Here is a 23,032-nt window from a genome sequence, read left to right on the forward strand (position 1 = left end):
ACGTGTGAGGGTTGGGGTCCTCACAGCTGCCAGGCCCGGGGCCACCTCGTATCCTGTGCTCCTGGGTCAGCCCAGCCTGGGGTCTGGGGCCCGGGCCGCCTGGGGTCTCTCGAGGAAGAAAGGGCTCCCTCAGATGCCTGCCATCGACTGGAAGGACAGTCACAGTCAAGTCCATCCAGGCAGGCTCCCGGGGTGACGGCAAGTTTGGAAGCCAGGTGGGGTTGCCGAGGAACTGTGGGCTGAGGAGGGGGACGGGGGCCTGGGATCAAGCGGCCTTGGAGCCTTTGCCCCTGGGCTTGAGGATGGAGACTGCAGTGGGTGGTTTTGGGCCTCGCATCCTGTCTTCTCTGTGGGCCAGCCAGGCCTTTGCTCTCTGGGCACCCGGTGTCCCCAGCACTTGCTGCCAAGGTGGTAGAAAGGACGGTCGTGGGAGACTCAGGGTCAGGAAGCCGCAGCCAGGCCCTCAGCGTCAGGGTCTTCCCAGCCCTGGCCGGGGCTCTGCTCGAGGTGGGGGTGGGCTGCCGGGCCGCAAGGACGTTCTGGTCAGGCATCTCCATCTGACGCTGGCAGGGAGAGGCACCCAGGAGGCCCCAGAGCCCACGATTCTAGGTCACCTCCTGCACCATCCAGAGGCAGGAGTGGTATTTATAGCAGCCAGCAGCCACCGGGGGTGGGGCAGTCAGCGGGAGCCATGACGCAGGCCGCCCCCCCTCCGGTCCCCTAGCTCTCACCGACTCCCTCACCGCCGCCCCCACTCCAGAGCCTTCCTGGGCGGGCAGCGAAGGGCTGGGCCTGTCGAGGGAATAGGTGTTCTCACCCTCCTCCCCGAGCCCCAGAGGAGACAAGGTGCCACTTTCTGCCTGGCAGGAGCCTCGGCCTCAGCCGGTCTGGCCAGGACCCTGTCTGTCTCCGGGGCCCCAGGAGGGCATCCCGTCAGCACTCGGCACCTGACCGCGCTGGTCTCTCGCGATGGCGCCGCCAGCTCTTGCCGAGAGGTTTGTCCCCTGGAGTCACCGGCAGCTTGGCCGACCTCCCCGGGTCCGGCAGGTGCAGTGAAGGGCCTGCTTCATCCCTAGTGGTAGCGGGCAGTGAATGGGGCCGCAGGCAGCTGCCCCAGCTTGACCGGGAGAGCCATTGCCTCCCTGCTGTGGCCATGTTAAGTGGTCGTGGAGTGCCACTCGGGGCCCGAGGGGCAGGCGGCAGTCCAGCCCGAGGTCACCAGGGCTGTGCTGGGCATGTGGCCCCGGCTCCACCTCCTGCCACACCCAGGGAGCAGGCCGGGAGGCAGAGGCCGCGGAAGTGACAGTGTGATGCGGCTGGGGCCCCAGGCTCTGAGGGTGAGTCCTCTGGGAAGGAACGCGACACCAGCTCTGGAGCCCGAGGTCGGGTCCTGCTCTCTGCGAGCCTCCTCCTACCCAGATACAGGGCGGGGCCGAAGGGCGTGAGGAGGCGGAAGGCTGACCTTTATCAGGTGCCTCATGGGGTCGCTCCCATTGTGGAGGCCAGGGCTCCCCCCCATTTCCAGTCTGTGTTGCCCGAGCCTCTGGGCCCATCCCCCTAGCTGGGAGAGAAGCAGCAGGGAGGCCAAGGTTTCCTCCTTGGGGGCCTCCCGTGTAGCGGGGAAGGTGAAGCAGGAGCGCCCGGAGCCTGCGGGAAGGTGGACCGTGACCTCACTGGTCAGCCACGGACAGACCAACCAGGGCTGGGGTCTAAGGCCAACGGGACGGGCCCTGAGCTTCGCCGGGGGGAGCCCCTGACGTGAGTGGGCGTCCGAAGAGGAGGAAGCACGGGGCAGGGCCCGCGCCGTTGATGAGCAGCAGACGGACGTGGCAGCAGGAAACAGGCTCGCGCAGCGGCAGGGCCGGAGGGGCGCAGTTGGTGGCGGGCCGTATAGCTAATGGTTGGGAGTTTTAATCCTATTTAAAGGGCAGTTAGGAGTCATAATGCCCTTTTTTTTAAGAACTTTTATTGAGATACAGTTAACAGACAATAAACTGCATATATTTAGAGTGCACTATTTGGTATCGCAATCTCCAAATTCATTCCCCCCTCATAATGCACTTTTGAGGAGGGGGTGGATTTAGTTAAAACTATAAACGTGTGAGCCTATATCTACTGCTACCACGCACCCCTCTGCACTGGACCTGGCTCTCAGCACTTCACAACTTCGAACTCACTTTGTCCTCTGTCACGAAGGAGGCGCTGTCATCACCATCCCCGTCTTACCGAGGAAGAGGAAGCGGTGGTTGATTCATCCTGGGAGGTGACTCTCTCGCTGTACTTTGAAGGTCATGACTCAGTGCACGTCTGCGTGGACAGAGGCACTAGGACAAAAGCTGGGTACAGCCCTGTCCTCCATCCAGCGGTCTTCAGAGCCCCCACCACTTCCTGGAGACCTTTGGTCACGTGCTCGGGTCTGGCTTTGTCATGCCGAAGGAGGTGCGAGGGGACGAGGGTCCCCGAGTCTCCGAGCACCTGGGTCAGTGTTTCCTCTGGCCCCTTGTGGCTCAGGCCAGGCAGACACGTGTGGTGCTCAAATTAGCTTGGGCTCCTGGGTGGAGCCCCCGGGCTCTCCTCGGCCATCCTGCACCAAAACAGCAAGTAGAATTCTAAAAGTCAAGGCCAGAGTGGACCTGACAGGTTGTCCTGTCCGGGGCCTCTCAGACATTTTTAAGCACTGAGACTGTTTAGGTCAAACACCATGTTACGAGGAGCCACAATATGTAAAAGAGGTGAAAGCGAATCTGACCATCACAGCCTGCAAGCGCCAGCCCGCTGTGACCGCCTCCCCTATCTGGGGGTGCCTGAGGATTTCCAGAAACCCACTTGGGAGAGCCCTGCCATCTGCTCACTGGGCACAGGCGAGGAGGGCCACGGGGGGCCAGGGCCTGGGCTGAGGCCTGTGTGCCATTGAAAGTATCACCTGCCGCCTCCAGCATCGCTCTGTGGGGGGCAGGGGACGCCGGCCCTCCTGCCGCACACGGGAGCTCTGCAGACCTCCTCCCCTGGGAAGGAGCTTGTGTTACGCAGTCACACGATCCCTGCCTGCTTCTGTGATGCCCAGGGAATGGTTGATGTGAAACTCAATAGCCCGAGTGGGGGCCTGTGCCCTAGATGGCCGTGCTGCCCGGGGAGGTGGCCCCTCCGCGGGTCCTCTGTGGCCCACGCGTCCTCCGGGAGTCTGGGGAGCATTTCCCCCAGTGCAGGCTGAGGAGGCAGGCGCGATAGCACCGCGGTGGCACAGGGTATGCTGGGCGTGGGGGCGGGGGTTCCCGGAGGGGAGGTGTCAGGCTAGGTGTGCCCACTTAGCATCCTCATTAGCGGCCTCGCTAGGCAGCCCCTGGTGAAGTGGAAAGTGCTAATTCCTCTCAGAGGTGTTGCCAGCAGGGAGTCTCTTCTCGGAAGCTCTGGGAAGCCCGGCCAGAGCACTGCAGATGAACTGCCTGGTGCGGGCTCCCAGCAACTGGCTCTTGGGAGAGCAGAAGCCCCCGGGGAAGGCGAGGGGTGACGGGGTGCGGGGGCACTGCCAGTAGGATGCTGGACTGGGCAGATGGGCATGAGGGGTGGGCCTCTGCCTCTCGGGGCATCCAGAGACTGAGCTGGGAAGGGGCCTGCAATGGGATGCCCTGAAACGCAGAGCCACAGACAGACAGGGGCATGCCACGAGGGCACAGGTGTGGCCTTGGCCGGAGCTCCCCCGTCCGAGCTGAGCTGTGAGATGGTGATTCCCATCTCCGTGGCTCGTCGTAGATTAAGGAGGCAGGGCCAGTGAAGCCTCAGCCTGGCAGGTGGGGCTCCTAGGAGATGCTGCCATCGCTGCCCGAGAAGATAGGTCAGGGCATGACGTAGGCTGGCATGGGTGAGGGCAGGCACGGGCCTGGTGGCCAGGGGTGGGGAGCAGGGCCTTTCCGTGTGGGAGGCTTGACTTAGCTCACAGAGAGGTCAGTGGCCCTGCCACACCTCGGCGGTGAGGACGAGGTCTGAGCACTCTCGGGAGAGAGGGTGGATAAATGATAATGATGGCCGCTGATACCCTCTGTGCGCCGAGTGCTGTGTACGCCGTATTGCACTTACTCCTCACGACTCCCTGTGAAGCAGATACCTTCATTGTCTTCTTTTGCAGATGAGGAAACTGAGGCTCAGATAAAGGAAGGTCACAGGCAACTAGAAGTGACAGAACCAAGATTCAGATTCAGGGCTGTCCCACACCAGGGCCGGAGGGAAGGCAGCAGCGGGCTCCTTGGAGGAGCCATCACCCTCCAGGTGTAGGCATTTGAGAGGGTGGGTTCCAGGGGAATGGGGGATGTGAGATGACCACAGGGGCAGCACAGAAAGGACTCCAGCTGGATAGAAACAAACCCGGGATGGGTGCCTGCATCCATCACAGACGGGGGGCGGGGTGGGGGGGGAGCTGGCCAGGGGCTGGGAGACCAGAGCCCGCCTCTCTGGGCTGCCCCAGGGCACCTCTGCCCCAGGCACCAGAATGAGTGTGGGACAAAGGCCATTCCTAGTTTCAGGAAAATAAACAGTCTCCAAGGAAGAATTCAGAAATTAAACCTGGCCTGGCCAGAGGGGAATCTCTTCCACTATCAGAAACAAGTCCATTCCAGCCCAGGACTAAGTAAGCCCTGGTGTAACCTGCACCCCGCTGGAGGAGAGGACCAGGGAAGGCTGCGGGGTGGAGGGAGGGCCCGGCCTGACTGCCGCTGGAGGGTCCTGCTGCCTCCCAGCCCCCGCCCCCCCCGTTCCCCAGCAGCCAGCCACCCTCCCAGAACAACTAGCAGGAAACGAAAGGCCTCAATTGATTCCCAGGGAGTTGGCCGGTGTCGGTGACAGGGTCCGTGGCAGATGGCAAGTTCTGCTTGTTGTAGACAGTGGGAAATAATTAGCGTGAGAACAAGAAGCTGAAGCCTCGGTGAGAAATGAAGCCCTGATGAGGGCTCGTTGGGAGGGGCTGAGAACACAGACTGGAGCCTCACAGCCTGGTTCTCACTGGCTGAGTGACCTTGGGCAAGTTTCTTAACTTCTCTGGGCCTGTTTCCTCATCTGTAAAATGGGGATAACAATAGCACTTACCTCAGGGTTTCTGAAAGGATGACATTAGGTAATATCTGTGAGCTTCTCGCTACTGTTCCTGGCAAGTAATAAATGCTATGTAAGAATATTTTTAAAATAACTGGTGATAGAGTAATTGTTGGAGCTATTTCCAGGTCCAGCCCTGCATGACCATAGGCATGGCCCCAGTCGTGGGGCCGCTCCTTTTCATCCTCTTCCCGTGCCCAGCCCCCAGGTTGCTCTTTAGAGGGGAGGGGCTCTGGCCCGTAAGCACGTGGCTGTGGAGAGAACACAGCAGAGAGGCCTGGCTTCGCAGCCTGACTTGGCCCCTCACTCACTAGGTTCTTTAACCTCAGAGCCTCAGTTTCCCCATCTGTGACATGAGAACAGCCATACCCACCCACGGGCTTGTGGTGAGGGGTATAGGAGGCACCACTGCTGGTCCTTCCAGGCTGCCCTGGCAGGGAGGGTGGGGAAGGTGTTTGGGAGTCTGAGACCCTGGGTGGGGAGGGGAGCAGAGACGGTGGCGTCTGCCTCCTGCCCCTGCCTGTCCCAGCTGCACCAGGCACACTGTTTCCGTCCCAGGTCCTGCCTCCTGCCGAAATCCGGCCTCAGCCCTGGGCAGGCTCAGCTCTGCCTTCTGCTCCGGCACAGCTGACGTGTGAAAAGCAACAGCTTTCGGGCCCCAACTTGGGTTGCGCACACCCAGGCCCAGGCTGGCAGTGCACGCGGCCCCCAGCTCACACGTGCACCCTCTCCGTTGCCTCCCTCACCGCCCTTCCCCTCCTGTACCTCCCAGAGCCCAACATCGGTGTGAGGCCGCACACCTGGGAGGGAGAGGGACTTTCAGGGCAGAAGCAACATGTGGGAATAAGGAGCCGGACTGATGGGCAGAGAGATTTTTTTTTTTTCCTTTCAAATAACTCAGGGAGGCTGCTTTGAAATCCCGGCCCTGCCTCATCCTTGTCATTGGGTCTTCAGGCAAGCCACTGCCCCTTTCTAGCCTCGGTTTCTCCACCTGTAAAGCTGGGGTGATACCACTGCTGCCTGATGAAGCCGGAATAAAGGGACACAAAATTTCTAGCTCTGAGCTCACAGCCCACGCACCTGCAGGCAGCCGGCTGTGTAACCACCCTGGGCTCAGTTTTCCTCATCTGCAGAATGGAGCTGATGCCCACAGTCTTCCCGCGGTGGTGGGACCAGGAGTTCGGAGCCAGAGGAAAACCCAGAGAGCTCTTCATGGTCCTGGAGGCCGTGGCACCTCACTCCATGGGGGATGCAGGAAGTCTGATCCAGGATTCAGAAACAGGTGTTCAGCTGAACCCTGCTCCTCAGAAGCAGCGATTAAGACATGGGCTCTGGAACTAGGCTGTGTGACCTGGGGCACGTCACGTCACCTCATCTGTAAAATACGGGAATAGCAGTGCCTACCTCACAGAGTTCCTATGAGGATTAAGTCAGTTATGGTTGCAAAGGGCTTAGACGAGGCCCAAGACATGGGAGGCAACTGACAAATGAGGGAGCAGAACGACAGGGTCCCCAACTTAAGGTAGGCTGAGCTCTCCTCCATTACCCTGGAACCACCCTGCAGCCTCGTGAAAGGATTCTAGTTACTGCCCTTATCCCCTGAAGGTTAACTAGCCCTCTAACTAGCCACACAGCTGAGAAGTGGAGGTGCTGGGATTTGACCATCCCGGAGCCCATGCTCTGGACACGGCTAAACAGGGCAGGAGCTGTCTGCTGGCCCACTCAGGCCAGAGGGCGGCCCCTGGTGAGCCTGCCCCAGCTGGGATGGAGCCTCCGGGAGCCCAGCCTCCCTGTGGTCCGTCCCCCAACTCAGGTGCCCCCCTTAAGGCTAGTCAAGCTCCAGCACCCAACGCAGACAGACCCAGAGGACCTAGCAGGCAGCACCTGCCTGTCCCTTTCACTGTTTTCGGAGCATCTCCTCATTTCAACGCCCTGTCACATGGGGCATCCCATTCGTTATGGGAACAGGAGTCCTGGGCCCTCCCCTCAGGGCCCCAAGGATCACAACGCCTTACAGAGCTGAGAGTCCTTACAGACGACCGAGTTTCCCTTTTCACTCTGGCTAAATCGTTGTACACGTGCAAGATATAAAGGCCCTCTTGCACGTGTACAACGATTTCCCTAACCGTCTATTTTAATTTAGTTTTTGTTCTGAAGTTTGTTTTTATATTTATATTCCACCTTTTCATTGTTTGTGGTTCCTATATAGGCACATACAGCCTTGGTTGTAGATACAAATAAATATTAACAAATACAAAAACACAAGCCTCCCGTTAGTCCAGCCTCATTCTTCAGAAGAGGAAACTGAGGTCTGGAGGGGCGGTGACTTTCTGGCCTGGGGACGCTGCCTTTGGTCTGGGCATGGCCCGGTCACCAGCCGCAGCAGGCGGGGGTGCGGGGAAGGTGGGCTTGGGGCTGAAGTCTCCTCTTCTTCTCCCGCCGAGCTGCAGAGAGATGGGGACCCCACCCGCCGGGAGGTGGAGAGCTTGCCACTGATGACGCTGCGTGAGACCATGCAAATGACTGATCCGTTCTTGTGAGTTGAGCTCCAGCGGGGGAGTTCGTGTGGATTTTGCCGGCTTCCAAGAGGTTTATGTATCAAGGGTGCGAAAGAGAGGATCTCAGCCCAAGCTCCCTGGGGTGACACGGTGCTAATGGAAGTGCCTCTCAGGGAGTTCGAGAAGGGCGTGCTGTGAAGAGGGGAAGGGATAGGCCAGCTGGGGGACTCTGCAACTGTGTGTCCGGCACTGGGTGGGATGGAAGTAATGGGAAAGCTGGGAGCCTCTAGGGCCTTTCTGAATCTCAATATCCTCACCCATAAACGGGGGCCCCAGGACTGTTTCCAAGGCCCCTTCTAACCCTGACATTTCTTCATTAGGTGTGGGCTTTGGATGGCAGCAGGAAGGACCTGTGTCTCTTGCCTGCTCAGCCTCCTGCTCCTTGGAAGGTGTGGGGCAGAGTCTCTGAGCCTCAGCCTCCTCATTCTTTAATAGAAATATTAGTGGAAGAGCCACGTTTGCTGAGCACCTACTCTGTGACAGGTGCTGGCTTAAGTGTATGACTCATTTAACCCTTGTGACAATTCTGAGGTAGCTACTATTCTTAGCCCCATTTTAGAAATAAGGAACCATGGCACAGAGAGGTTAAGTAACTTGTCCAAGGTCACACAGTCGGTAAGTGCAGAGCTAGGACCCAGACACATGTGGAGTGAGGGTGAGGCTGTCACCCTGCATCGCTGCTGTGACAACAGCAGGTGATTAGTTCGGGACTTGGAACATGGGAGGTGCTCAGCTGATGTCAGTGGTATCCCGGTGGCCTGGACCTGGCTGTCATCCCTTCCTTCAGGCTCAACTTCCAGCGCATGCTCGGGCCCAGATGCCCGATGCCACCTCTGCCAGGTGGGAAATCTCGTGGGCTGATTTAGAGGCTGCAGGTGACACTGGACGGGCCTCCTACAGCACATCATCCTATCCCCTGTGGCTCAGCCTGACTCTGGTGCCCTGACCCCACTGCAGACAAGTGAGGTGGCCTCCCATCTCCCACCAGCATCGAGCTGGAATTCTCTGTGCCCGGCGGCAGCCTGTGCCCTCCTCCTCCGTTCCCGGGGAGCTCTCAGCACCCCACCAGCTGGGACCCACTTCTCCCTGAAGCCTGCTCCCAGGGCCAAGCCCAAGGAGACCTTAGGTTCAGGGGATGAAGTCCAGCCCGAGGTGCTTTAAATAGCAGCACCCCTGCCCCCCACCAAGCCCCGAGGCGGCAGGGCCAGGTTACCCTGTCAGGGCTTATATCTGCCCAGCCCAGCCCGTTCTGATCACCTGGAGCCAGCCATGAGCATCAGCAACACCTGCCCAAACCCCAGCACCTGCCACAAAGTTCCCAGAGCCCCTCAGAAGCCCTGTGGATATGATGCCCTCCCATCCCCCAGCCCCCCACCACGAATGGAGCCCTGGGCTCTGCCAGGACCTGTGCAGACCTCTGTGACCTCGTCCCAGCCAGCTCTCGCCACAGCCTTCTGAGGGGGTGGTGTTGTCCCCATTTTGCAGCTGAAGAAACCGAAGCCCTCGAACAGTTAAGACTGCCAGAGGAGAGAGAGGCTGGTCCTCTGAGAGTGGTCAGGGAGGCCCTGGGGAGGGTCCCTTCCCCAAAAGCGAAGGGTTTGCGCTAAGAGGGGAAGGAGCCATGTCTCCAGTCCTTATGGCAGCTGCTTTAGGGGGATGAAGCAGTGGTTTGGAGGAGCCAGGGCTGCCCAGGGGGAGAGGGGCTGTGCTCCCACTCTAGGGGCAAGAGAGGGGTATGCAGGAGAGCAGTGCTGCAAGGCCCCCGCCCTCCGGGACTCTTGGTTGAGCCCCGGCAAGGATGGGCAGCAAGGCATCACCAAGTTTGAGACACTGTGCCCAGGGCTCCACGACGATGATGGATCCCATAAGGGAGCAGCCTGAGAAGGGGGGGGTGCTGTCAGGGAGGATTTCAAAGAGGGGGTGACTTTTGGTTGGCTTAGAAAGATGAGTAGGATTTTGCCTGGCAGAGGAACTGGGGTACACAAAATAGATTCCAGTGAGGTGTTTTTAGGTTGCAGCAAGTTGGGGGGTCGGGAGAGGAGGGTGAGGCAGTGTGAGAAGGGGCTGCTGGGGTGCCTCCCCAGCCTGCAGGCAGCCCTGCGCCTGTCTGTGCCTGGGATTCCTGGGGGTTGGGGAGTGTCTTCCTGCTCCAGGATTCAGAGAAGGCAAGGCACCCGCCCAAGGTTGCACAGCCTGCCTGCCAGTTACTGAGGCCCTCAGCTGCTGCCTGAGAGGCCTGGACTTCATCCTGCAGACCACTGGAGCCATGGAATGTTTTTAAAGTAGGGGTCAGCATGTGCATTGTAGGAAACAGTGTCGCATTTTTAGAAAGAGGAACTCCGAGAATGGTTAATACTTAACTCAGAAGCCTGAATCACCATCAGGGAAGTTGGGTTTTGTGGGTGGAGGAAGAAAGGGGCCTCGGGGTGCCACTTAAGTCATTCCATCCACGTGTGGGGAGCGTCCTGGCACCCCGTCCACACCTGCAGGGGGTGGGGGGGCAGCGAGGGGCATGGGAAGTGCCCAGCAGTGTTCTCTTCCACCAGAGGGGGTGCCACTCCTCCCCTGGAAGGGCCCCTAGTCTGGGTAGGGAGGGGAGGCTGTGTGCCCCCCACTGAGGTTATTGAAGGGCGTGGACCCTGTGCCCTAGGGGAGGAGAGCCAGAGGAGGTGCTTTGTGGCGGCCCCAGACCAGGAAGTAGCCTCTGCCCTCCCCCATCCTGAGACATTTCCTCCAGATGAAATCACATCCCCGGCAGGGGAACAGGCCCCCATTGTGAAGGGCTGGGGTCTCAAGAGAAAGGACGTCTTTCAGGCCCTTAAAAATAGCAGTCCTGAGACTTAGGAATCCGCATGGAGTAGAGTGGTCCATCCTCCCCCAGCAGCAGCACAGGCCCTGTCACCCCCACCCCACACCGTGACCTGGTGGTGACCAGCTGGAGAATCCTCTAGCCTGGGTGGGGGAGGGGCAGCTGGTCCACCGGGTTCACAAGCCGTCCCTCGGCTTCGCCCGCCTGAGCTAAGGCTGTGGCTGGCTTTGTCCCGCACTGCCGGGGCCTCTCGTGTGGCCCGTACCAGACCCTTGGCAAGTGGGGGTAACCGACATTTTACAGATGAGGAAAATGAGGCACAGCCAGTAAGTCATACAGTTAGCGGGTGATGGAGCCCTGGCTGGAAGCCAGGCAGCACTGGGCCTAGGATTCTGCAGTTGTGGGCTGGCCCCAGGTGCAGGCCGGAGGGCGTGAGGTGTGGTCCCCAGACCTGTAGTTGGTCCCCCGGTGGGGTCCGTCCGCAGCAGCCCTGTCACCTAGGTGGGACTGGCACTGACCACAGCTGTCGGCTGGGCACTCCCTGGGCCTGGGGTCAGAGGCTGCCACTGGCCGTATCACTCCAGGGTCGTGATGTGTCTTTGGCCACCTTTGCAGGGGTGCCAGGCTCGCCTCACTTCTCCTGCCTGAGAGCAGGGAGGGTGAGGCCATGTGTGAGGTTGTTAGGTGAGTGATACGTGTGCGTTGAGGGAGTTTTAGCCGTTCTAGACGCCATGAGGGGAAGGGCGGGGGTGAGGGGAGGCGATTGGGAAGGGGTCACCTTGCACATCCCTGAGAACGAGATGTTCTAGGCTTCTGGCAGGGCAGCCCTCACCCGCCAGCCCCTCTGGGACGGCCCTCCCCTTCCCCGGCTGGGGGTTTGGCCTGATGAGCGCTGCCGGCTGTGGAGCTGCAGCACCTGCGGGGACCTCTCCGGCGTTTCATTTGCGTGAGGGGCCCTGAGCCCAGCCCCACGTTCCACCTCACCCTCCGTGGGCCACCTGGAGTCGGGGAGGGGCTGTCAAGAGCGGGTGGCTGAAATACCAGCTGTTGGCAGCTCTGTCCTTCCCAGCCCTGCTGCCACCCATGGAGCTCCAGCCCCTCCGATCCCGTCCGTTCTTTCAAACCTATGCTGGTGCTGTCAGCCACTTGTCACAGACACGCGACTGGAGCCCCGGCTTCCTGCAGTCCCAGACCCCCGCCCCCGGACACCCCACCACGCAGCTCCGCTCTCTCCATCCTTCTCCCGCTTCCCAGAATCCGGGCTCCGACTCCTCCTTGGAGAGAGTGGGATGATGTCACTTCCTGAGGGTGGGGGGAGGAGTAGGCACGACCCCGGCAGGCTAGCCCGCCAGCCCGCCCTCCAGGCCGCCACCTCACTGGGAGCAGCCTGGCAGCGGCTGGATGAAGTGGCTGCGCCCGGGAGAGGGCGACGGAGACAGGCCGGCCACCTGGCCCCACACCCCCTCGCCCACGCCGAGGGCCGTGCCCACCGGCCGGGGAGACTTGGCCACTTCCCGAGTGATGCTGGTCTCCGCAGACACTCTTTTTCCCTGGAGCCGTCACTGGGGAGAGGAGGACTTGCCGCCCACCCCTGGACCAGGTGCCATGTAAGCCTCTGCCAGCCTGGGGGCAGCTGCCCTCCAGCGCCCAGCCTCCTGCAGCAGGGGTTCCTCTGCACAGTTGAGTGCAGGGCTACCCCGGAGCCCCTCACCCGTGTCTCCTGACCTGCCCCCTGTGGGGAGCCAACCGTCCCGTGTCCCTGCCCTGGTTCCTGGGGCATGATTCCTGGGCCCTCCTCCCTGAGCTTGCCTGTGGTTAATTGGAATTCAGCTACTTCAGAGAGTTGGGATCCGGGCAGTAAAGGCTGCATGGCTCAGGGTGGGCGTGGGAGGCGTGGTTGCCAGTAGGATGAAACACCTGCGGGGCTTGCCCCCTGCCCTTCCAGCAGAGGGGCTGGGCACCCCAGCCATGCTCCTGACCCCCCATCTCAACCATGTCCTTCCCCAGCAAGAGGCATAGCTGCGGTTGGGAACTCTGTCTGATGGGTGCAAAATCAAGTCGTGGAGCGTGCTCCCAGCATTCCAGCAAAGCACGAAACGCAAGACCTCATTCAACAAATATTTACTGAACACCTACGATGTGCTGGGCGCTCCTGTCCTCCGTGTGTGCCAGCCCCACGCAGGCCCTCTCCCCCACCTCCCCCAAGGCCTTCAGCCTGCCACCTGCCCGGCTCGGCTCATGCGGGAAGACAGGCTCGGGCTTGATCTGGGGAGCCCCCACCCCACCCCAAGGACTGAATGCACTAGGAAGCGGCAGTGGGGGCGGGGTGCTCCCCTGATTCCCATGGAGGGGCAGGCAGGGGTGAGCCCGGGTCTTTAATGGAGCTGAGCAGTTCCCACTGGGGCAACCCCATCAGAGCCGATCCCAAGGGGTCTGTGCCAGTCTTGGGGACAGGAGAGTCCTCGGGGGGAACGCTGAAGCCAGTGTCTGGCTGCTGCAGTTTTAGATATTGGCTCCTGGGGGGGTGGATACGGTGGGAGGTGGATCCTGCTCAGGGATGGGCCTGAGAGCCCTGGAGCTGTAGGGCCTGGAGAGATGCCTCTGCTGTTGTGGCCCCGGGTGCCACGGCAGCCCGGGCAGCCTCGGGTCCTCTGCTCTGTTTCAGGAGGTGAGCGCCAGGCCCGCTGAGCCTCTGCAGAGCTGCCAGCCATGCCCGGGATCGTGGTGTTCCGGCGGCGCTGGTCTGTGGGCAGTGATGACCTCGTCCTGCCAGCCATCTTCCTCTTCCTCCTGCACACCACCTGGTGAGTCTTGTGACCGTGCCACAGGCCTGGAAGGAGGCCTTCTGGCCATCTGTCCTGACCCCTTCGTGTTCCCAGCTCCCCAGAGTTGGTGCTGAAACAACTACGCCTTTAGGGCTATACCTCCGTGGAACCCAGAGAACCCCGCCTGGCCACCTCCGGACCTGACCCCAGCACAGGGCAGAGCTGCCGTGCTGTCTGCCCACGGCCGGCGGCTGGGCTCCCTGCCCTCACCAGCCTGTCCCTGGATGCCCATGGCCTCAGAGGGACGCGCTGCCAAGCGGACAGTGGTCCTGTGCCCGGAGCAGTGGACCCTCCCCGCCGAGTCCAGGCTGTGGGAGGTGTGCGGGCCGCCCAGCCCCTCTCACGTGCGTGCCCCCCCAGGTTTGTGATCCTGTCCGTGGTGCTCTTCGGCCTGGTCTACAACCCGAACGAGGCCTGCTCGCTGAACCTGGTGGACCACGGCCGCGGCTACCTGGGTATCTTGCTGAGCTGCATGATCGCCGAGATGGCCATCATCTGGCTGAGCATGCGTGGCGGCATCCTCTACACGGAGCCCCGCGAATCCATGCAGTACGTGCTCTACGTGCGCCTGGGTAAGGGCCACCCGCCGCGGGTGGGGGGGCGGCTCCGGCCCACCCCCACCCCACCCCACCCCCGCCCCTGCGCCCCCTGTTCGCTCAGCCACACGCGCCGGGCCCTGTGCCGGCACCGGGAGCCGGCAGCAAACAGGCAGCCTCACTGGGCCCGCCCCTGGACCGGGGGTGGGGCAGGCGGCGGCCTGAAGGCCACACCTAGCCTGCCGTCTGTTTTTTTAAATAAAGTTTTATTGGAACCCGGCCACCCTTCTGCATTTAGTACTTAACCGCCTCTGGCCACTTTTGCACAACCACAGCAGAGCCGAGTGGTTGTGACAGAGGGTATGACCCACAACATCTAAAAGTAGCGGGTTAACCCAAAAGTTCATTTGGGTTTTTCTGTAACAGCGTATGGCAAAACTCGAACAAACTTTTTGGCCAACCCAACATGTACTCTCTGGCCCCCACTCCATCTAGGCTGTGCATGTCTCTTCAGCTGCTTTCTGATCCTTCCCCAGACAGCCCCCCGCCCTCCCAGGGAGGCCCCTCAGGGGCTGGACTAGTTCCCGGAGGACCCGCCTGTCTCCTCTTCCTGGGCTTGGGTCCCAGCCGCCTCTCCCGGTCACTCCTGGTGGACACTCTTGTGCTCCTGTGACCTGTGCTAAGCCCTCTTCCCATGTTAACTCAGGGAGGAGCCATTGTTGGTCTCATTTTGCAGATGAGGAATCTGGGGCCCAGGGAGATTAATTAACTCCCTTAAGGTCACACGGCTAGTAAGTGTGTGAGTGTCAGAGCTGAGATTTGAACCCAGGTTGTGTGGCTCCAAAGCTTGGGCTCTCAGCTGCCACACTGCGATGCCTGTGGAGCGGGGGCTTCCAATGCTGCCCCTTGGGGGGGCCGTCAGTTCTCCCACCCGCCTCCCCAACTGCATCTCAGCCCTGGGCCCACTGCTCTGGCCTGGGCAGGGCGGCTTGGGTGGTTGGCTGCCGGGGCCCCTTTCACCTCCTGGGAAGAGCAGTTTCCATGAAATGAACATTCCATCACCCAGTTCTCACAGCCCTGTACCATAAACCTTGTCACCCCCATTTTACAGATGAGGAAACAGAGGCTCAGAGAGATTAGGTAACTTGCTTAAGATACATCTGATCCCAGAGTTCGTGAATATAATTCTAATTGTAATTCCTCAAAGAACAGAGAAATACCTCTTCGACATCCGCCTTCATAGTCACCCTCTCAGGGAGGAGTCGGGGCCTGAGGGCACATGAGCTAGAACAGGTGGTGGGACAGCCACGCTCCCTGGGTCCTCTGCACCACGAGGCTGGCCGGGGGCCCTGCGGCAGGAGGAGCTGGGCCCGGGGTCCAGGGCCTCCCTGTCCTTCAGCCAGGGCCTGCTCTCCTTGCAGCCATCCTGGTGATCGAGTTCATCTACGCCATCGTGGGCATCGTCTGGCTCACTCAGTACTACACTTCCTGCAACGACCTCACTGCCAAGAACGTCACGCTCGGTGTGTTGGTCGGTCCGGGGGTGGAGGGGCTGGGGCCAGTCCTAACCCTAATCCTAACCCTGGAGTGGAGGGCACGGGGCCAGGTTAAAGAGGGCAGCCCCAGGGTGGAGGGGACAGGTCAGGTTAGAGGATAGGACGCTCAGGCACTGTGAGCGGGAGACAGTTTCCGTGAGGACGCCCGGCAGGTGGGCTGGGCGAGGCTGCCGCCTTCATCCTGTGGCCTGCCATCCCCTCTTGGGGGACCCTGGTCTGGGGGGGGGGTGGGCAGCAGCAGGCACAGAGCTGCCCGAGGCTCTGGAAACCCACAGCCGTCTGCTCTGTGCCAAGGATGGGTCTTGGGGTCGCGGCTTAGCCAGGGGATGGCCACGTGGCCACCGGCTGGGGCCAGGGCCTTCGGAGCCTTGCCCCTGGGCCCCAGAAGCAGCTGGGGGTAGGGAGGCCCCAGTGCCCCTTCCTTCGGATCCAGAGAGGTGCCCCCAGCACCGTGACCCTCGGCTTCCCACCGCCGCCTCCACAGGGATGGTCGTCTGCAACTGGGTGGTCATCCTGAGCGTCTGCATCACCGTCCTCTGCGTCTTCGACCCCACGGGCCGCACCTTCGTCAAGCTGAGGGCCACCAAGAGGAGGCAGCGCAACCTGCGGACCTACAACCTGCGGTCAGTGGGCTGGCTGGGCGGGGACCACGGGCAGAGGCCAGCCCCACGCCTCCCTCGCTGCCTCTCAACTTGTGTGAGCCCCGGGCGCGCTGGCCAAAGGCTTACCTCGGGTTCCTGGTCTGTAAAGTGGGAACCATGGTGGTTCCTGCCTCGCGCTCTGCTGCGAGGTTTACCAGCATGATTAACGCAGCGCTCACGGGAGTTCGTGCTCAGGAGGTGGCAGCCATTGTCATCACTGTCGGCGCTCGGAAGCACGCGGACGGCACGCAGACGGCGAGCCCAGTGTCGCCTGTGTTAACTCACAGTAACTCCCTAAGGCAGCTGTTAGCATCATCCCTGTAATATAGATGAAGAAACAGAGGCACAGAGAGGTTTTGTGACGCCTCAGGTGACACAGCTAGTAAATGGTGGGGCTGGGATCACGCCCCGACGGTCTGGCTTTAGAGCCCTTGCTCTTAAGCACTAGGCAAGGCTGCCTCAGACTAAGGAGGCTGGAGGAGGTTAACCAAGGAAGGCATCTTGGAGGGGGGGAGTGTTTTGCACAGTGTTTGGAGAAGGAGGGGAGCTGCGCCGTGGCCGAGAAAATGAGGGAGGGCATTAAGGCACAGTCACGGAGTTCCTGTTTATTGAATGAAAAAGAGAAGGACGGTTTCCAGGGTGGGTCACAATGAGTCCTGTTCCCTGCCCTGGGCCCCTTCCACCATCAGTCTGTCTAACCCTTCTGCCAACCCTGATGCAGTGGTGAGACCCACTCTGCAGATGAGAGGTCCAAGTCCCAGAGAGGGCAGGTCACCTACCCCCGGTCAGGTTGGTGGGGAGTGGAACTGGCACTCCGTCCCCTGCCCAGGACAGCAGGGTCGGGAGCCCTCAGCCAGGGAAGTGGGTTACCCAGGCCTCCACCCCACCCTCCCGCGCCCCTATGTCCAAGCTCCCCTGGGCCCTCCACATCAGCGCGGCACTGCAGCCAGAGCCACGCCCGCGCCTGGGCTGGCCACCTCCCAGCCCCAAATGCCAGGTGTCGGAGCCAAGGCCCCAGAGCCCCTTGCTCCTCCCGGCACAGCTGGCCGCTACCACCGTCCCGTTTTGCTCATTCTAAGCACATGCCCCCACCTGACCTGGTTTCTGGGCTCCTGGGGCCCTGGGAAAAAACCTCCCCTCCCTGACTCTGGGTAATTGCCTTTGGGGCCCAGGGCAGCCAACGCCTTTGCAGTTGGGGGTTGTCGGTGGCTGTCATCTGAATTAGAAAGTTTTCCGGCGGTGCCAGGTCCTGTACGGGTCGTGAGCAGCCTCAGGCTCATAGGTCCCCACCTGTTGCGGTTTGTCCAGCTCTCGGGCGGGCTTGGGAGGGCAGCCCAGGCCACAGCTGGGTTGCTGTGACCACCCCTCAGGCTCTTCCCCACTCGCCCTCCCTCTGCTCTGAAACCAATGGACCGTTTCTCTAACAAGGACGGTTTTTTCAAGCCTGCTGACCCTTCATCTGCTTGCAGGTCTGGGGACGTGCACAAGCCCTAGTGCATCACATCGTCGGGTTGTTTTAGTTTCCGGGAGTCAGGAAGCTGTTTAAGTCCTTTGCCCTTTCTCCTTCCACTGAAATCTGGTGGGGTTTGGGGTGGGTTCTTCCCACCACTACTCCCTGGGAGCCTGACCTTGGATCTTTGCAGAAGGAGTGTCTGCCCTCCCTCCACTTTAGTGAGCCCCAGGGCCGAGGGGTGCTGGGTCCATGAACTTTCTGTCCAGATTGAGTGTGTGTCTCTCTCCCTGTCTTGGTCTATGTAGCCTAACTGATGCTTCAGACCTAACGCGTCATTGGTGCCATCTGCCCCCTGGTGGGCATAAAGGGTACAGCACTTACGTCTGCCAGAGGGAAGGGAGTAAATAAATGCTCTTTGAGTGTCTCAAAGCCAGTCTGGCCCGAAAGGGTTAAAGAACATGATGCTCTGGGAACTCCGCTTGGCCAGCGTCCTGTCCCTTCATCAGGTTGACTTAGGATGTGAGGCTGCCCAAGACCCTGAGGGCTGGCAGGTCCCAGAAATAGCAAAGCCCTCGCACCGTTTCCTGACCCCCTCCTGCAGCCCTGGAAGGCCCCGTGGCTTTCCCTGTCCTCATAGCCCATGGCCCGTGGAACCAGGGTTGGGGGCAGGAAGTGGCCCTTAGCTGCGAAAAGGAGCCCAGAGGCCGGGGAGGAGGGCCCGGCCTGTCACTCCTGTTGGATGCTAAGTGCCTTGCAGCTATCCGGGGCCACTGGGGCCCGCCCCTCCTGACCACCCAGCACCAGGCTCTGAAGGCGCTGGTGGGAGGGCACGTGTCACAAAAGCAAGCCAGCCCCTCTTGCTCAGTCTGGAAATTTACATTTTTAATGTTGGACCTGTTATCTTTATGCTCAAAACACAGCGACTTCTGGGCACCCAGCACTGGAAGGGTCTCCTTGGATAACTGGCCAGTTGCTCTCCCTTTGGGTGCAGACTCCTGGGTACACTGACTGCCCGTCAGAGCAGCCAGACCCACTGGGGCTGGGGGTGGGGGTGGGAACGGACAGAGGCCAGCCATGCGGATGAAGGGCAAGGGGTCTCTCCCCTCTAATGTGACAGGTCCAAGGAGTTGCATTCAGCCCCTTAAACTTCCCCAAGTACAGACAATGTGAGAAGTCCTTTCTGAGAGGGGAAACAGATCTGTCCGGCAGGTCTGCTCCAGGCCTTGGAACAAGTTGGCAAAGAGGCCCAGCTCCCTGCTGCCATCTCCCAGGGCTCCTGGTTTGAGCCTTTGGAGTGGGCTGCAGGGCAGCCCCCAGTTCAGGCTCCCAGCTCTGAAGCCCCAGTCTGTCCGAAGCCGGGAGCCTAGGCCCTGGCAGCAGCCAACAGTGCACCATTCTAGGCCAACAGGAGCCCCCCCCCCCGCCGCCCCGGGGGAGCCCTGCAGGCTAACAGCCAGCTCACTGGCGACCCAGCTTTCTCCGGGCCCAGACCTGTTCTCCCCTAGACCCCGCTACGGGGGAGCCCTTTGCTCGGGTCCTGGGAACAGGCTGCCCTGTTTCTGTAACATCTGGGCCCAGCTCTTCTGGTCTGGCCCCCTGACCTCACACATACCAACTCTCCCCCACTGCAGGCACCGCTTAGAAGAGGGTCAGGCCACCAGCTGGTCGCGGCGGCTCAAAGTGTTCCTCTGCTGCACTAGGACGAAGGACTCCCAGTCAGTAAGTACTGGGAAGTCGCCGTCCTGGGGCTCGTCCTGCTGTCCTGCTGTCGGTGACTCAGGGGCCTACGCGTCTCCCCTCTGCTGGGCGGGGCGGGCCTGGGCTTTGGGCAGGAGCGAGGTGACAGCCTGCTCCTAAGAGGACCTGTTATTATTCACTGACCGACTCCCTCCAGCATGTGAAACGGCCAACCCCTTGCTTTGTCAAGGGGACAGAAAAATGTGAAGACCTTTTATCCACCTCCTTGGAACTTAGAGTTTAGTTTAGGAGAAGAGATACTCAAATATCAGGGCAACCTGAAGACAAAGGAAGGCAGCATTTCATCAGCCACGAGGCCCTCTGGAAGATCCGCTGGGGCCGTGCGGTCAGGGCGGCCCTCAAGTTCACTGTCAGTGCTCCTACCTGCCAGGGTACTGCAGCAGGAAGGCGGGTCAGTGGTGGGTGGCCCCCCCGGTGGGGGAGGGGAGGCAGGGCCTTTGGGGGGGCCCTCGGCGGAGCCCCCCCAGTGCTGGCAGGGCCCTTAGGGATCATCTAGTCCCACCCCTCATTTTGCAGATCAGGCAGCTGAGGCCCAGAGAGGTGGAGTGACTTGCTCAGCGTCCCACAGCTAGTTAGTGGCAGAGCCAGTGAGGTCAGGAGACCACTCCTCCCCGAGCCAGACAGCGAGTGTTCTCCATGGAAGCCACCGGAAGCCTTGAGTGGCTCCTACCCACCAGCAGCCCCTGGTGAGCCGTAGAGTGAGTAATCAAGTGTAAGAAAGCCCCTCCCACCCCTGGAGGTTCCTTGGTGGGTGGGAAGCACCCCCATGGGGCTCTCTGGGGGGTCTGAGGGGGTCTCAGCCCAGGGCCTGCGGAGGGCACACCCACCACTCCTGGCAGGCAGTTTCGGGGCTGGTGTTGGAGCCTGGGGAAAAGGCAGGCCTTCTTTTCTCAAAAAAGGCAGGGGGGGCCCCAGAACCTGGGTCCCACCAGACACTGACAGCCTGGGGGTCAGATCAGGTCCAGCCCAGAGCACATGTTGATCAGCTCATGCTGTGTTGCATTTTTAAGCAACATTGAATTGGATGCCAACAGTGGAAGTGAGGCATTTAGGTAAAGTTCAGTATTTCCAGGTTTGGCAAAGGTGCGCCCCTCACAGCAGTAGCAGGCTCTGTTTGGCCCCATTAGGCGTTTGAGTTTGCAGCCCTTGATTTTTCTTCCAAGTGCGAGACACTCAAGGGTGAAACCCAGCAAGGGAAAACCAGTTGCCGTGAGTTCGTTCCCCTCACACCCTCTCCTAACAAGCCAGGGAAGAGGTTCCAGACTTCAGCTTGTCGTGAGGCAGGGAAGACCCCGTGCACCGCTGGCAGGGCTGCCTCTGTCTGCCTTGCCTCCCACCCGCAGGCCCCAAGCACCGCTGTCCTGAGGACAGAGCTGGCAGGGCAGCCAGGCGGGCCAGTGGCCCCATGTCCCCTGACCCTTCTCTAGGCACAGAGTGGGGGTCCCTGAGCCTACAGCTGTGGTCAAGTGGGGGAGGGGGCCTGAGATCCAGGGCTCCGCGCAGCCTATAGCAGGCCGTTCAAGGTCACAGCTGGCTGGAGGTGGGAAGAAACTCAATGTGGGGAAGAGCAGCCAGGAGCTTAGTTTTGGCTTCTCTGCTGGAGAGAAAGGCCAAAGGAGAAACAAGCCAGGCCCCCGTGCAGACCTTGATCCCTAGTCCTGGGGAAGGAACAGGAGATGGCTCGAGAGGGTGTGTGTGCAGGGTAGCCCGCAAAGGTGAAGGAGAAGGGTCGGTGCTGTCTGGGACAGCTTCTGCCAGGTCTGCAGGGGCCTGGAGCCCAGGACAGGGCCCTCAGGGACACAGCTGCAGAGGGCCGCATGGGGGGGTTGGGGGAACTTGCACAGGGGACCCCGAGCGGACACCCAGCCCCAGGCATTCACACCCTGTCCCTCGTCCTCTCTCCTGCTCTCCTGCTGCCGCCTCCTGCCTCCCTGGACCTCTGTAGGACGCCTACTCAGAAATCGCCTACCTCTTTGCCGAGTTTTTCCGAGACCTGGACATTGTGCCGTCCGACATCATCGCTGGCCTGGTGCTGCTCCGGCAGCGGCAGCGGGCCAAGCGCAACGCTGTGCTGGACGAGGTGAGGACGGCTGCTTCCTCAGGCCACCTCCCCACACCGCCCTGCTCCGGGGCCCTGCCTGCCGCCCCTGCTGCCCGCCAGGTTCCGCACACCCTCTTGGGCCCAGGAGGCCACGCTTTGATGCTCACTCCCCTCCCTTCCCCAGCTCACCCCTCAGCCAGCCGCTCACTGCTCCCTCCAGGGAGGGACCGATGACGTATCCAGCTCCCCGCTCCAGCCTCTGCGCTAGCCTCTCCACTCCACCCCCGCCAACACGGCCCGTCTTTGTTGGGGTCTCCCAGCATCTCATATAAAACACATTTTCTCCCAGCCTGGGCTGGCGATGTCCCCAGGGGTTGATGCTTTGGGTGAAAGGGGAGCAATTGGAAAGATGAGAAGACCTCAGAATGTGGAACACTGGCCGGGTCATGAAAGAGCTAGAAACCACAAGCTCCTCTGGGCTTCCAGGCCCTTGGGAAGCAGGCCGAGTGCAGAGCTGCGGGCCTGGACCCCTTTCTTAGCTGTGCAGCTGGGCCCAGGGCAGCCACCCTCACGTGCTTGTCTTCCAGGCCAACAACGACATCCTGGCCTTCCTGTCTGGGATGCCAGTGACCAGAAACACCAAGTACCTCGACCTCAAGAATTCGGTGAGTCGGAACCCCCCACCCCCACCCCATGCCAGGTCCCTCTCTCCCTCTGCCGGGATGACCCGAGCAGACCACCTGCTCTTGGGATGTTGACTGCACGTGCCCCACCGTGGGACTCCCTCGGCTCTCCAGGTGGCCCCCCTTCTCAGTTCATGCCCCCAGCTTCCCAAGCACCCCCTGCCCCAACCCCGCATCACACTGGTTCTACAGACCAAACCTCTGAATCAGCTTCACTGTGCTCAGAGTGCCTGGTCCTGCCCTCCTGAGATTATAAAGTGCTTCAGCTGGGTAAGCTGTTATTGTTATTGCCGCGGTTGTTATTGGTACAAAAGGCAGCAGGCCACAGCACTTTGGTTTCCAAGCTTTTTTGAGTAGCGGAAGCTCCTAAGCACCTTTAGTAGAAATCCAGTGTGTGTGTCCCAGTAAAGGAGCCCCTCGCCCAGGGCTGAAACTGCAGCCGGAGAGCCGGCCCCTCCCCAGAAGCAAACTGATTTAGTGTAGGTGGTGGCTGTGAGCTCGAGCAAGTCCCTGACCCTCTGAGCCTCTTCCTGAAGCGTAAATGGGCGTAAACAGAGCTGGGCCTGCCGTCCACCCGGAGCCCTGAGCCCCATTCCCAGCCCAGTGCCAGTGAACAGTGGTGGCAGTCAGGACGATGTGAGGAACGATTCTTCCTTCACCTCTGAATCCCCTGGAGAAGCCTGTTCTCCATCTGCCCCCACTCCCCAAAGCAGGTGTTTGTATCCCTTCTTAAAATAGCCCGTCCAGGGCTTCCTGGGTGGCACAGTGGTTAAGAATCTGCCTGCCAGTGCAGGGGACATGGGTTCATCCCTGGGCCGGGAAGATCCCACATGCCATGGAGCAACTAAGCCCATGCGCCACAACTCCTGAGCCCGTGTGCTACAACTACTGGAGCCCACGCACTTAGAGCCTGTGCTCCGCAACAAGAGAAGCCACCGCAATGAGAAGCCCACGCACCACAACAAAGAGTAGCCCCCGCTCGCCACAACTAGAGAAAGCCCGTGCGCAGCAACGAAGACCCAATGCAGCCAAAAATTAAATAAATAAATAAATAAATAAATAAATAAATAAATAAATAAATAATAAAAAT

The 23,032-nt window shown here is 60.6% G+C and overlaps 1 protein-coding gene across 1 annotated transcript in view; it reads left to right on the plus strand.

The window, feature by feature from the left end:
* The window catches only part of DAGLA (diacylglycerol lipase alpha), a 62,333-nt gene that overhangs the window by 23,252 nt on the left and 16,049 nt on the right, over positions 1 to 23,032 (plus strand). Inside the window, exons 2-8 of the mRNA XM_057727738.1 lie at positions 13,115 to 13,253; positions 13,635 to 13,846; positions 15,232 to 15,333; positions 15,851 to 15,989; positions 19,092 to 19,179; positions 21,164 to 21,298; positions 21,847 to 21,924. Of these exons, the coding sequence (XP_057583721.1) occupies positions 13,159 to 13,253; positions 13,635 to 13,846; positions 15,232 to 15,333; positions 15,851 to 15,989; positions 19,092 to 19,179; positions 21,164 to 21,298; positions 21,847 to 21,924 (849 nt within the window). The 5' untranslated portion in view covers positions 13,115 to 13,158. The remainder of the gene's footprint in view (positions 1 to 13,114; positions 13,254 to 13,634; positions 13,847 to 15,231; positions 15,334 to 15,850; positions 15,990 to 19,091; positions 19,180 to 21,163; positions 21,299 to 21,846; positions 21,925 to 23,032) is intronic.

This window comes from Hippopotamus amphibius, chromosome 3, assembly GCF_030028045.1.
Source record: "Hippopotamus amphibius kiboko isolate mHipAmp2 chromosome 3, mHipAmp2.hap2, whole genome shotgun sequence".
Lineage (NCBI taxonomy): Eukaryota > Metazoa > Chordata > Mammalia > Artiodactyla > Hippopotamidae > Hippopotamus > Hippopotamus amphibius.